The sequence below is a fragment of the Caretta caretta genome, chromosome 3 (genome assembly GCF_965140235.1).
Source record: "Caretta caretta isolate rCarCar2 chromosome 3, rCarCar1.hap1, whole genome shotgun sequence".
NCBI lineage: Eukaryota > Metazoa > Chordata > Testudines > Cheloniidae > Caretta > Caretta caretta.
This window is the reverse complement of record NC_134208.1, coordinates 73,986,570-73,999,646: the sequence shown is the minus strand read 5'-3', so window position 1 is coordinate 73,999,646 and position 13,077 is coordinate 73,986,570. Positions and strand designations below refer to the sequence as shown.

The 13,077-nt window shown below is 38.9% G+C and overlaps 1 protein-coding gene across 1 annotated transcript in view; it reads right to left on the bottom strand.

Annotated features, from left to right (window-relative positions):
* UFL1 (UFM1 specific ligase 1) overlaps positions 1-13,077 on the bottom strand; it is a 43,183-nt gene that overhangs the window by 21,273 nt on the left and 8,833 nt on the right. Inside the window, exons 4-7 of the mRNA XM_048844955.2 lie at positions 12,877-12,974; positions 11,201-11,315; positions 8,752-8,882; positions 7,981-8,039 (exon numbers count right to left, since the gene is read on the bottom strand). Of these exons, the coding sequence (XP_048700912.1) occupies positions 7,981-8,039; positions 8,752-8,882; positions 11,201-11,315; positions 12,877-12,974 (403 nt within the window). The remainder of the gene's footprint in view (positions 1-7,980; positions 8,040-8,751; positions 8,883-11,200; positions 11,316-12,876; positions 12,975-13,077) is intronic.

The window sequence follows — 13,077 nt, the reverse complement described above, 5'->3', positions numbered from 1 at the left end:
ACCATTTTCAGCAACGGTTCAATTACCTAGCCTAGACAGCGCTTAACAGGTAACTTCGGAAGATTATAAAAAAAGTAAGTACTTATAACAACATGAAAAACAGAAGTTTACACTATCTACTTTTGAAAACAAACTCTACATACCCATACTACCTAACATACAGAAACAATACAGCATATTGAATGTGCACTGCATTGATTTTATTACTCATTTTACATTCTCAATCTTACTTCCATTCAAAGTTCATGGAAAAAAGATTTATAAGATTTTGACACAAAAATTAAAATATAGCCAAACTAGAAGTATTATTATTGGTAGAGCACTAACAGTGTGCCAGGTGCTTTACAGACAGGCGTGGAAGTGAAGCTCTCAAAATAGATGTAAAAATTACTGGTTAAAAATGATATTTCTAAAATTACAAGATTCCTACAGGACAAGCACTGTGCCTTTACAGGAGATTTTACAGCACAAAAGAGCCTTCATCCTGTTTGGACCCTTTGGATGCTAGAACAAAAAACAATGAAATATTTACAAAAGAGTTTTAAATAAAAGTGAAAATAATTTAGGTCCCATAAGATCTTATCCAAAGACCACTGATGTTAATGAGAGTTTTTCCATGGACTGCAATGGTCTTTCGATTAGGGCTACAGTGCTCAGAAGTGAGGGAACATGATGCTTTCTATTAAGTTTTGTAAATTTATTACTTCCTTAACTGAAACTATTTTACATTTCTAAATATAAGCATTCTTATTATAAACAGCCTGATGTCATCTTAAGGTGAACAATGGCATGGCAATATTATAGGATCAAAGATGGTTATTTTCATTATTTAATACTTTAATGTATGCTGGACTAATTATTAAATGGGGAATTATACAACTTATTCACCAGACTTAGAAACATGAAGGAAATTTCTAAAGGATTTTTAATGAAAGAAGCCAGGAAATTTAAAAACATCAAGCTTTTAAAGTTTATATTGCTACAGGTACCATATATAAATAAAAATAATTAAACTATACATAAACTGATTAAAATAGATATAATTAAATATAATTATAATATATGGTCATATTTAGGGCTGTCAAGCTATTAAAAAAATTAATTGCGATTATTCGCAAGGGTAAACATTAGTAATACCATTTATTTAAAATTTTTTGAGGTTTTCTACATTTTAAATATATTGATTTCAATTACAACATGGAATACAAAGTGTACAGTGCTCACTTTATATTTATTTCTTTACAAGTATTTGCACTGTAATAAAACAAAAGAAATAATATTTTTCAATTCACTTAATACAAGTACTGTAGTGCAATCTCTATCATGAAAGCAGAACTTATGAATATAGAATTATGCACAAAAACAGCATTAAAAAACAAAAAGTAAAATTTTAGAGCTTGCAAGTCCACTCAGTCCTACTTCCTATTCAGCCAATCGCTCAGACAAACAAGTTTGTTTACATTTGCAGGCGGTAATGCTGCCTGCTTCTTGTTTACAAGGTCATCTGAAAGTGAGAACAGGCTCTCTCATAGCACTGTTGTAGCCCGCATCACAAGAAATTTACATGCCAGATGCGCTAAAGATTCATACGTCCCTTCATGCTTCAACCTACCATTCCACAGGACATGTGTCCATGCTGACGACAGGTTCTGCTCAATAACCACCCAAAGCAGTGAGGATCAACACATGTGAATTTTCATCATTTGAGTCAGATGCCACCAGCAGAAGGTTGATTTTCTTTTTAGGTGGTTTGGATTCTGTAGTTTCCTTGTGTTGCTCTTTTAAGACTTCTGAAAGCATGCTCCCTATCTCGTCCCTCTCAGATTTTGGAAGGCACTTCAGATTCTTAAACCTTGGGTTGTGTGCTGTAGCTGTCTTTAGAAATCTCACATTGGTACCTTCTTTGCCTTTTGTCAAATCTGCAGTGGAAGTGTTCTTAAAATGAACAACATGTGTTGGGTCATCATCTGAGATTGCTATAACATGAAATATATGGCAGAATGCGGATACAACAGAACAGGGGACATACAATTATCCCCCAAGGAGTTCAGTTCCAAATTTAATTAATGCATTTTTTTTTAACGAGCGTCATCAGCATGGAAGCATGTCCTCTGGAATGGTGGCCGAAGCATGAAGGGGCATACAAATGTTTAGCATATCTGGCATGTAAATACCTTGCAATGCCAGCTACAAAAGTGCCAGGCAAATGCCTGTTCTCACTTTCTGGTGACACTGTAAATAAGAAGAGGGAGGCATTACCTCCTGTAAATGTAAACAAACTTGTTTGTCTTAGCGATTGGCTGAACAAGAGGTAGGACTGAGTGGACTTGTAGGCTCTAAAGTTTTACATTGTTTTATTTTTGAGTGCAGTTATGCAAAAAACGTACATTTGTAAGTTGCACTTTCATGATAAAGAGATTACACTGCAGCACTTGTATGAGGTAAACAAAAAATAGTATTTTTCAGTTCATCATTTTACAGTGAAAATATTTGTAATCAAAATATACACTTCGATTTCAATTACCACAGAAAATACAAGATATATATAAAATACAGAAAAACATCCAAAATATTTAATAAATTTCAATTGGTATTCTATTGTTTAACAGTGCAATTAAAACTGCGATTAATTTTTTTGAGTTAATCATGTGAATTAACTGCGATTAATTGACAGTCCTAATCACTGATACAGCCTGTATTTATACTAAATTTGGAAAATGTTTTCAAGTACTCAAACATTTGTGAAACTGAAATTATATTCAGAAAATGGACAAAATTAAAGAAAAAGCTTTTATTTTTAAAGTTTACAAGAAATTATCAAAATGAATAAAACGCTCTTTGAAATTCATGAAAATGAGCCAAGAAACAGAGTATAGGAAGGAACATTGGAACAACATGAAGAACAAACGCTGCTCACTGAACAAAGAGAGAAGCAGCAACAAACTCGGTTAGCCCCAGTGTTGATCTGCAGGTGGCTGTCAGAAGCAAAAATCAAACTTTAGTGGCTAAAAAGTCTTGCTAAGTGTTATATGAGCAATTATTGAAATCAATTTTACCTACATAATGAAATTGCATTGGACACAAATATTATTGCAACATAACATTTAACAGATTTTCCTGCTTAACTCTGCATAGATGGACAATGCATTCCTGGACAGCATATATACATTGACTATGTTAAAACAGAGATTGTGGGATTTAATTTGAATTTAAGATTTTTAATTTTTATTAATCTGCCTCCTTCAAACCACTTTGGGTCAGTTGGTGGGCTAAAAGGCCACATAGATTTAGAGTGAATAATAGCTGAGGGGCTTCTTTAAGCAACTGAACTAAAGGTCTCTTCCAGTTATTGAAATACACAGAATTTGAAAGATCACTTACACCTTTTTCCAATTATAATTTTTTCCCTCACTATGATAATCTAAACAGGATTTACCTGCCACAGTTCAGGGAAACTGCACCTATATTCCCACACTATGCTCCACCAAGGGCACCTACTCTCAGGCTCACAGCTCCTCAGCCATCATCTCTTACGTGCAGAGACACACATCTCACTCCCTCCTGATGGAGGTGTTTCCAGGCTTCACAGTTCCCTGTCTATAATGTGAATTCCCCAGCAAGTCAGACTGCTTAAGCAGGCCTGCTTTGCTTTTCTTCCCAGAATCAACGAACAGTGTAATTGCTCACAGTTTTTAAACATTTATTCTTAAAGTTAATGCGTTAGAGAAAACATACGAAAACAATAAAAGAACCTACACACACACACACACACACACAAAGAAGTTTACCAGAGATCACCCCAACTCTAACAAGGACTCTGGTACCAGTCAGTCCTTCATCCCCCATCAAGGGCGCTTTCTGTGGTTACAAGTTTATAATCGCCTTGGCTCAGAACCAGCACCCCCTTGAATCTAAGTGTCCTTCCTCTATACAGTTTGGGCCTCTGATCTTGTCCTCATGTTAAAAGCTAATTAATCAGCAAAGGTCCCCTCCTCAGGGCAAAGCTTCCAAAGGCTGAGCTCTTGCATAACTGAAAGGAGTATAATTGCATACACCTGCCCCTAGAAATTTCCTGGGAAACCAACAACTTTTAAAATTCATTCTTTTCTGGTACATTGTTTCAAATAGTCCTCTGAAGAACATAACACTTCCAAGGGTTTACATTAGTCATGTCTCCCCCCATAGAAGTTACATACATCCCACTATAATACATAAACATTTTTATTTTTAATACAATTAACTCCTAAATACTTCAATGTAATTCAAAAAGGTTTGTTCAGGATATTGCAGGACACTGCCACATCTCTCACATCACCTACTTTTGAACTTTGCCCTTTGCCACCAATAAACTACCTGGATTACCTAGGATAATTAGATAGTTCCAAAATGAAAAGGTGGAGCCTAATTAGTTTCTCTTTTTGCTTGCCTAGAGGAGAGTGTATCCTACAGTCTGACTGTAACAGAAGATACAATCCTCTGTTGGAGAACTCTCAAAAAGGACACAACTGAAGAAACGAATTAAACTAAACACTGTTTATTGTTTTTCTTAATTTCTTTATAGACTAATTATATAACCGAGTTCTCTTGCTTGTATAACTTATGACATCTTTATTATTCATGGGGGAATTCTGTGCCACCACGCAATGCAGAATTTGTGCAAAATTAATGTTATGTGCAGAATTTCACTTTCCCTTGCAGAACTGGTGCTGCAGAGCTGCTGGCCAGCACTAGGGGCCACAAGACCCAGCAAAGCCCTGCTCTGCAGCTCACAAATACAGGACACTGCTGGGGAGGGAGGAGGGACAGGGAGAAAGAGTTCCAGGCACCTGCAGTTTCCAGCACATTGTGAAGGAAGAAGGCAGTGTGTAGGAAACTCCATACAAGCCCAGGACCCAGCATCAGGCTGTTTCTCTTTCTAGATCCCTGGGTTCTGGGGTCAAAGGGATACAGCTAGGGGGACACCCCACCTCAGGGCACTGGGGGATAGGAGATGCAGGTGAATGGGCTAGGGGCACACCCCACAGCTGTAGCGTTGGGGGCTGCCCCACGGTAAGGCTCTGGATTGGGAGGTGCCCTGCGGCTGGGCTCTGGGGGGTAGGAGGTGTGGTGTCTGGGCTAGGGAGGCATCCTGCAGCTGGGGTCTGATGGGGAGGGGGTGTGGGTGTCTGAGACCAAAGGGGCAGAGTTTTCCCCCCAAGATGTGCCTAGCTGACACATGTGACACACCCAGACTGAGGCACCCAACAAAAGTCTAACAGAAGCAGGAACTGGATTGTCATAGGAGTTTCTTTAACTCTCTGCTCCTCAGGGAAACTTTTTGTTGTCTGTGGTGTTAGACATACTTGCTGACAAGTATTTTGAAATAAATTACTAAATTAATTGAAAATGGTGTAATTATATTGTGTTATTCTGACAAATAAAATATGCATAATTTTAAAATATTGCACACAGAATTTTTAGGCACAGAATTGCCCCAGAAGTACCTTATGTATGATAAGAATCCTCATGTGGCAACACTGTCAAATTTCTGAATTATATCACAAGAAATAATGATTAATTCAGCCTAGACCAGGGGTTCTCAAACTGGGGGTTGGGACCCCTCGGGGGTTGCGAGGTTATTACATGGGGAGTCACAAGCTGTCAGCCTCCACCCCAAACCATGCTTTGCATCCAGCATTTATAATGGTGTTAAATATATTAAAAAAAAGTTTTTAATTTATAAGGAGGGGTCACACTCAGAGGCTTACTATTTGAAAGGGGTCACCAGTACAAAAGTATGAGAACCACTGGTCTAGACAGAAGCCTTAGCAATTTTGGGATAAAATTACTTGGGCTTGGTACCCTAATTCCTGCATTAAGATACCACTTTGATCTCCACACAGGTATGAAGACAAAGTCCCTGCTCCAAATCTGCAAAGGGAACTACACAGGTCAAGCTCTGGGCCCACAGGTTCTTATTGCAGAACTGGGGCCTAAAAAGACAGCATTCAAAGTAAAAGGAAATGGAAGACAATGAACAAGTAGAATAACTAAATGAAGTTAAGCTCATGGCTTTCTAATGCTATTTATAAATACCCTCTCCCCCCCCCATTTTTCAGTACATTTAGTGTGTATCACTATATATCACTAGAGTTAGAGCTGCTCATTTTCTGTTGTGGCTGGGCTACGGTAAAGGGAAGGGTAAACCCCTTTGAAATCCCTCCTGGCCAGGGGAAAGCTCCTCTCACCTGTAAAGGGTTAAGAAGCTAAAGGTAACCTCGCTGGCACCTGACCAAAATGACCAATGAGGAGACAAGATACTTTCAAAAGCTGGGAGGAGGGAGAGAAACAAAGGGTCTGTGTGTCTGTCTATATGCTGGTTTTCTGCCAGGGATAGACCAGGAATGGAGTCTTAGAACTTTTAGTAAGTAATCTAGCTAGGCATGTGTTAGATTATGATTTCTTTAAATGGCTGAGAAAAGAATTGTGCTGAATAGAATAACTATTTCTGTCTGTGTATCTTTTTTGTAACTTAAGGTTTTGCCTAGAGGGGTTCTCTATGTTTTTGAATCTAATTACCCTGTAAGATATCTACCATCCTGATTTTACAGGGGGGATTTCTTTATTTCTATTTACTTCTATTTTTATTAAAAGTCTTCTTGTAAGAAAACTGAATGCTTTTTCATTGTTCTCAGATCCAAGGGTTTGGGTCTGTGGTCACCTATGCAAATTGGTGAGGCTTTTTATCCAACATTTCCCAGGAAAGGGGGGGTGCAAGTGTTGGGAGGATTGTTCATTGTTCTTAAGATCCAAGGGTCTGGGTCTGTAGTCACCTAGGCAAATTGGTGAGGCTTTTTACCAAACCTTGTCCAGGAAGTGGGGTGCAAGGTTTTGGGAAGTATTTTGGGGGGAAAGACAGGTCCAAACAGCTCTTCCCCAGTAACCAGTATTAGTTTGGTGGTGGTAGCGGCCAATCCAAGGACAAACGGTGGAATATTTTGTACCTTGGGGAAGTTTTGACCTAAGCTGGTAAAGATAAACTTAGGAGGTTTTTCATGCAGGTCCCCACATCTGTACCCTAGAGTTCAGAGTGGGGGAGGAACCTTGACAGGCTTGTTTAGTTTTAAGGAAAGAGAGTGGAAGAATCCTGGGGTCAGGGTCAGCGAGAGGATTGCAGGCATAAGGGAATTAGATTCAGATGCCAGTGGGAGAGCCTAAAGGAGCAGTTAACCATGTAGAATGAAAGAAGAAAGGGAAGACAGGAACATTAATAGAACAAAGTCATGTGAGGCCCTGAAGGCAAAGAAAAGGAGATTAACTTTTATATAAGAGATGAGAAGCCCGCAAATGAACATAGGAGGACGTGGTCAGTCCACAGACAAGACACATGATCTTTGAGGTAGCATTTTGTATAGAATAGAGGAGACATGAGAGCTGGATAGTCAAAGAGTTGCAATAGTTGAGGTGAGAGCAAATCAAGGACTACAAAAGGAAATCTTCATGGATTGTAATTTTGTAAGGCTTTTTTAAAGAAAAGAAAAAAATAAACAAATAAGCGTGCGATTTATCTCCCAGATTACTAAGACCTCTAGTTATGAGCATAACAAAAACTCTGCCTCAGCAATATCAAAATAAAGTCAATAAGTAAAAATCCTATGCAGTTAAAGTCATTCAGCTATGTGAAATCTGTGTCCTTTTGCATGCTCCATTGATAAAAATACCAGTAGCTGAGAGCACATAATGAAACAGAAGACAAAAATGAACATTGCACTTCTTGCATCATTCCACTCCCTTAGAGGTATTCCATCAATGATCTTTCATTGCTGCAGATATAGACATTTTTCTGAGCTGTAGACAGCACAAGAAGTCTACTACTTGTTAAACTAGAAAGGAGACTTATTGCTATTTATTTCAAAAACAATACTAAAAGGTTTAATTGAAATGATTAATTCCAACAATAAAGAATCTAAATACATGAAACAAAATCTGAAACAAACTCACAGTAAAGCAGTTGTTCCTGGAATCCATACCGAGTGATCAAGTTAGTTACAGGAGTAGGCCTATAAAGAATAAAAAGGATAAACATGGAAACAGGCCTGGAGACTCCCAAATTGAGGTAGAATCTACAAACAAGTACCTCTGGACTTTTCCCCCCAAGAAAGGAATATTCTGAAAAACCGATCAAGTGTATTAGCCAGACTGTTTAAATATGGCAGTAACAATTTATGACATTAATAAATTCATATTGGTTTAAAACTGTATTAGTACTACTGTAAATATCATACACACACACAAACTTCTGCTAACTAAGTTCATGCTCAAGATAGAGCATTAAGATAGCTATTGAACGGATACCCAAATTTCTGAAAAATGAAGTGTGGTTGGTGGATATTAATCTGTAATTATGTCAGTGAGGGGACACTTTCCAGAAAATTAAGAATTCACAGTGAATTCATGACCAGCAGTGTTAGCCAGTTTTTCAAAATATTTTCCCATTGTAATTTAGCTCATTTTAGCTAACTAGTCTTCCCTTTTCTAGCGATAAGCCTTTCCTCTTGCTCAAGTACCTTTGTACATCAGCAGAGGACTGGGCTCACTTTACATGTTTCTCCAAAAAAGTACACAAAATTCTCTCACTGTAAAATGAATTGTAACTGCAAAAGTCTCATACATATGCCTTTATTTTCTTTTTTGTATATTACAAATAAATCAGATGCATAAATAATGCTGTAAATCACATTTCTACATATAGATATTTGTGTTAGGGCTTACCTAGTAATTGCACTGAACAGACCACGAATGCGTGCTCGATGCCGGGCTACAAATGCCTCCGTAAAAATCACTCCTTTGTTGTCCTGATCTATCTGGCCATGAATAATTCTACCAAGACGGGGGGACAATGCCTGTGAACAGAAGTTATGATAAATGCTGGGACGAGAGTTTACAGTTACACAGCAAAGAAGAAAATATATTTAAACTGTAGATTAGAAAGTTAATTTGTCGAAATAATCAACATATTCAGAAATAAGAATGTATTTAAAATGGTAATAATTACTGAAGAATATTAAGATACTATAAAAAACACACAGATTGCATGTGTGAGGTCACGCTATTTTGACCCAACTGCAATCGCCAGGTTAAAGTAGCTTTTTCAATAATACATACAATGACCTGAATTATTTAATGACTATTCCCTCTCCCACACATATTACAATCTTTACAGGTGAATGAAGAACGAACACATTGTGAAAGAAACCCATTTGGCCTTGGATTTCTAAGGTTGCACGTTCATGTTAAATCCTTTGTGTCTGTGACAAAGGAAGTCCCTGAACCACTCTTCTGAGATGTCAGAGTATAAGTTAACAGCAAGAAATAAAAAACCCCAGACAAAAGAAAAAAGAGATTGGAATCTGCATTCAAATTAGTAACTTAAAACATTCAGATTGTCTGGGACAAAAAAAGAAAGAAACTGTGTATATATTCTGGATAATGTGTTTAGAAGATGATCATGCCAGAGACATTAAAGCCAGAAGGGACCATCATAGAATATCAGGTTTGGAAGGGACCTCAGGAGGTCATCTAGTCCAACCCCCTGCTCAAAGCAGGACCAATCCCCAACTAAATCATCCCAGCCAGGGCTTTGTCAAGCCTGACCTTAAAAACCTCTAAGGAAGGAGATTCTACCACCTCCCTAGGTAATGCATTTCAGTGTTTCACCACCCTCCTAATGAAAAAGTTTTTGCTAATATCCAACCTAAACCTCCCCCACTGCAACTTGAGACCATTACTCCTTGTCCTGTCATCTTCTACCACTGAGAATAGTCTAGAACCATCCTCTTTGGAACCACCTCTCAGGTAGTTGAAAGCAGCTATCAAATCCCCCCTCATTCTTCTCTTCTGCAGGCTAAACAATCCCAGTTCCCTCAGCCTCTCCTCATAAGTCATGTGTTCCAGACTCCTAATCATTTTTGTTGCCCTTCGCTGGACTCTCTCCAATTTTTCCACATACTTCTTGTAGTGTGGGGCCCAAAACTGGACACAGTACTCCAGATGAGGCCCACCAATGTCAAATAGAGGGGAACGATCACGTCCCTCGATCTGCTGGCTATGCCCCTACTTGTACATTCCAAAATGCCACTGGCCTTCTTGGCAACAAGGGCACACTGTTGACTCATATTCAGCTTCTCGTCCACTGTCACCCCTAGGTCCTTTTCCGCAGAACTGCTGTCTAGCCATTCGGTCCCTAGTCTGTAGCGGTGCATTGGATTCTTCCGTCCTAAGTGCAGGACACTGCACTTATCCTTGTTGAACCTCATCAGATTTCTTTTGGCCCAATCCTCCAATTTGTCTAGGTCCCTCTGTATCCTATCCCTACCTGCCACCGTATCTACCACTCCTCCTAGTTTAGTATCATCCGCAAATTTGCTGAGAGTGCAATCCACACCATCCTCCAGATCATTTATGAAGATATGAAGGTTGTGATAATTTAGTCTGAATTCCTGCATAACACAGGCCATAGGACTTCCCTTTCAATGCGGACTTCCTTTGAACAAGAGCTTTTCTCATTGAAAGGGAAGTCCTATGCCCGTGTTGAAAAAACATCCTAATTTTTAATTTAAAAATTTCCAGGGATAAAGGATATACTGCACAACTCTTGGTAAGTTGTTCCAATGCTGAATTACTCTTACAGTTAAAAACGTGGATCTTAATATATAGTCTAAGTTTGTCTAGTTTCAACTTCCAGCCCGTGGTTCTTGTTATATTTTTCTCCTCTAGATTGAAGGGCATTCCTATTATCATATTTCTGTTCCCCAGGTAGGTACTTATAGATTGTGATCAAGTTCAGCCCTGAATCTTCTCTTTTATAAGCTAACTAGATTGATCCCCTTGAGTCTTTCACCTGAAGGCAGTTTTTCAAATTCTTTTATTACACTCTTAAAGTATGTTCGTTCCTTTCTCCTAAAGTATCACAATGGCTGAGAGGAAACCTAGCTCAGTTCAGATACTGAAATCCGTACCGGCAAATTTTAATCTAAATCGGTTCATAGCCGCTAAAATGCAAACCTGAGAGATTTAATACTGACCTGCTTAGGACACTACCCAAGACTTCATATAACTATCATCTTTGTTGCCTGGATAATAAAGTTGCTATAAAAGGGAAACATTTCTTCAAATCAGAATTCAATGTTTCTATATGAAAGGGTAGATAACATGCAGTAACCTGTATCAAGAAGTCTCCTGGAAGGTCGTATGCCTTGCAGAGTTCAGATATTGTCACCTGACCAGTTTCCTGTAGTTTATCATTTATTTCTTCTGCTAATTGGTCTAGGTAACTCCTTATGTAAAACCAGGAAGAAAAGACATTAGCGTGACATTCCCAATTCAACTTGCATCTCTTTACGTACAGTTATTCTGCCTCATTAAATTTATTTGTTCAGAGTAAACATTTTTCCAGGGTATACATAAATACATGGGAACTTACTATAAAACAGAAATAGAGGGGCTGTGGTAATTCATCTTGCTCAATACAACTATTACAGGGAAAAGGTTGTATTTTTAAAATTCTGCTAACCAACCCACTAGTTTGCAACCTGTTCATTTATTTCCTTACAAGGAACAATAAGAAGTAATTTCACAACCCCCTCATAAAAAACACACACATTTTTTTCTCTCCAAGGAACCTGAACATGGATTTTTATGGGAGATGAGAGTGCTCAGCATGTCACTGGTTCTGGTCCATGGAAGTCTATTCTCTGCCCCAAAAATAAGTTCTGAAGCATAATAAATAATAGAAGACTATAGTTATATTGCACCTATAACATCTAAAGTTGTATCTCTTGACCACTGTATACAATAACTCCTCACTTAACACTGTAGTTATGTTCCTGAAAAACACGACTTTAAGCAAAACGATGTTAAGCAAATCCAATTTCCCCATAAGAATTAATGTAAATAGGGGGGTTAGGTTCCAGGGAATTTTTTTTTTTGCCAGGCAAAAGACTGTATTTTTTTTTTATATATACACGCACATATATACACACACAGTATAAGTTTTAAATAAACAATTTAATACTGTACACAGCAATGATGATGTGATGAAGCTTGGTTGAGGTGGTGAATTCAGAGGATGGGATATTTCCCAGGGAATATTGCTAAATGATGAACTAGCAATTGGCTGAGCCCTCAAGGGGTTAACTAGTTGTTAATGTCGCCTCACACTCTACAAGGCAGCAGGAATGGACGGCGGGTAGACAGCATAGCAGACAGAGAGGGAGACACAGTGTGTGCCTGAGAGAGAGATGCGCATTTCCCCTTTAAGTACCTGAACCACTCTGAAGTACACTGCCTTGTTAAGGTAATGAGTAAGCTAAGACCACAACTGCTGCCAGAAAGCTCCCTCCATCCTGAGCCCTGTCCTGTGTCCCTCTGAGATGGGGTAAGCGGGGTGCAGGAGCAAGGGAGAGAGGGACACTCTGACATTAGGCCCCCTCTTCCCCTCCTCCCCCCAAGAAAGCAGAAGGCTCGGGGAGCAGCTCCAAGGCAGAGGGCAGGAGCAGCACATGGCAGTGGGGGGGAGGGACAGCTGAACTGCTAGCAATTGGTAGCCTGCTGGGCGGCTGCCTGCCGCACAGGGAACTTAGGGGAGCAGGGAGTTGATAGGGAGGCTGCGGGTCCACCCTGGTTCCAAGCCCCCCACCAGCTAGCTGCAACAGACTGCTCTTTCTGCAAGCAGTGGACATGGACAAAGCAGGCAACTGCCTGCTTTGTTAGAAGGGAGCATTTCGCAACTTTAAACAAGCATGTTCCCTAATTGATCAGCAATGTAACAACGAAACAACGTTAACCGGGATGACTTTAAGTGAGGACTTACTGTACATTTCTCCAGAAGATACTCACTCATTTATAAACTGTCCCAGTACCAGCTGAATAGTTCTGTCTGATTTAACAATGTCATTAGCTCGGCTTTCAATATGGACCAGGTCGACATTTATTATCTGGAAAAAAAAAATCCATCAGTCCCTTAAATTCAAATTAACTTTCAGACATTAAGACATACTTTCAAAAGGATATCTGCTTTTTATTTGCTCTATCATATTT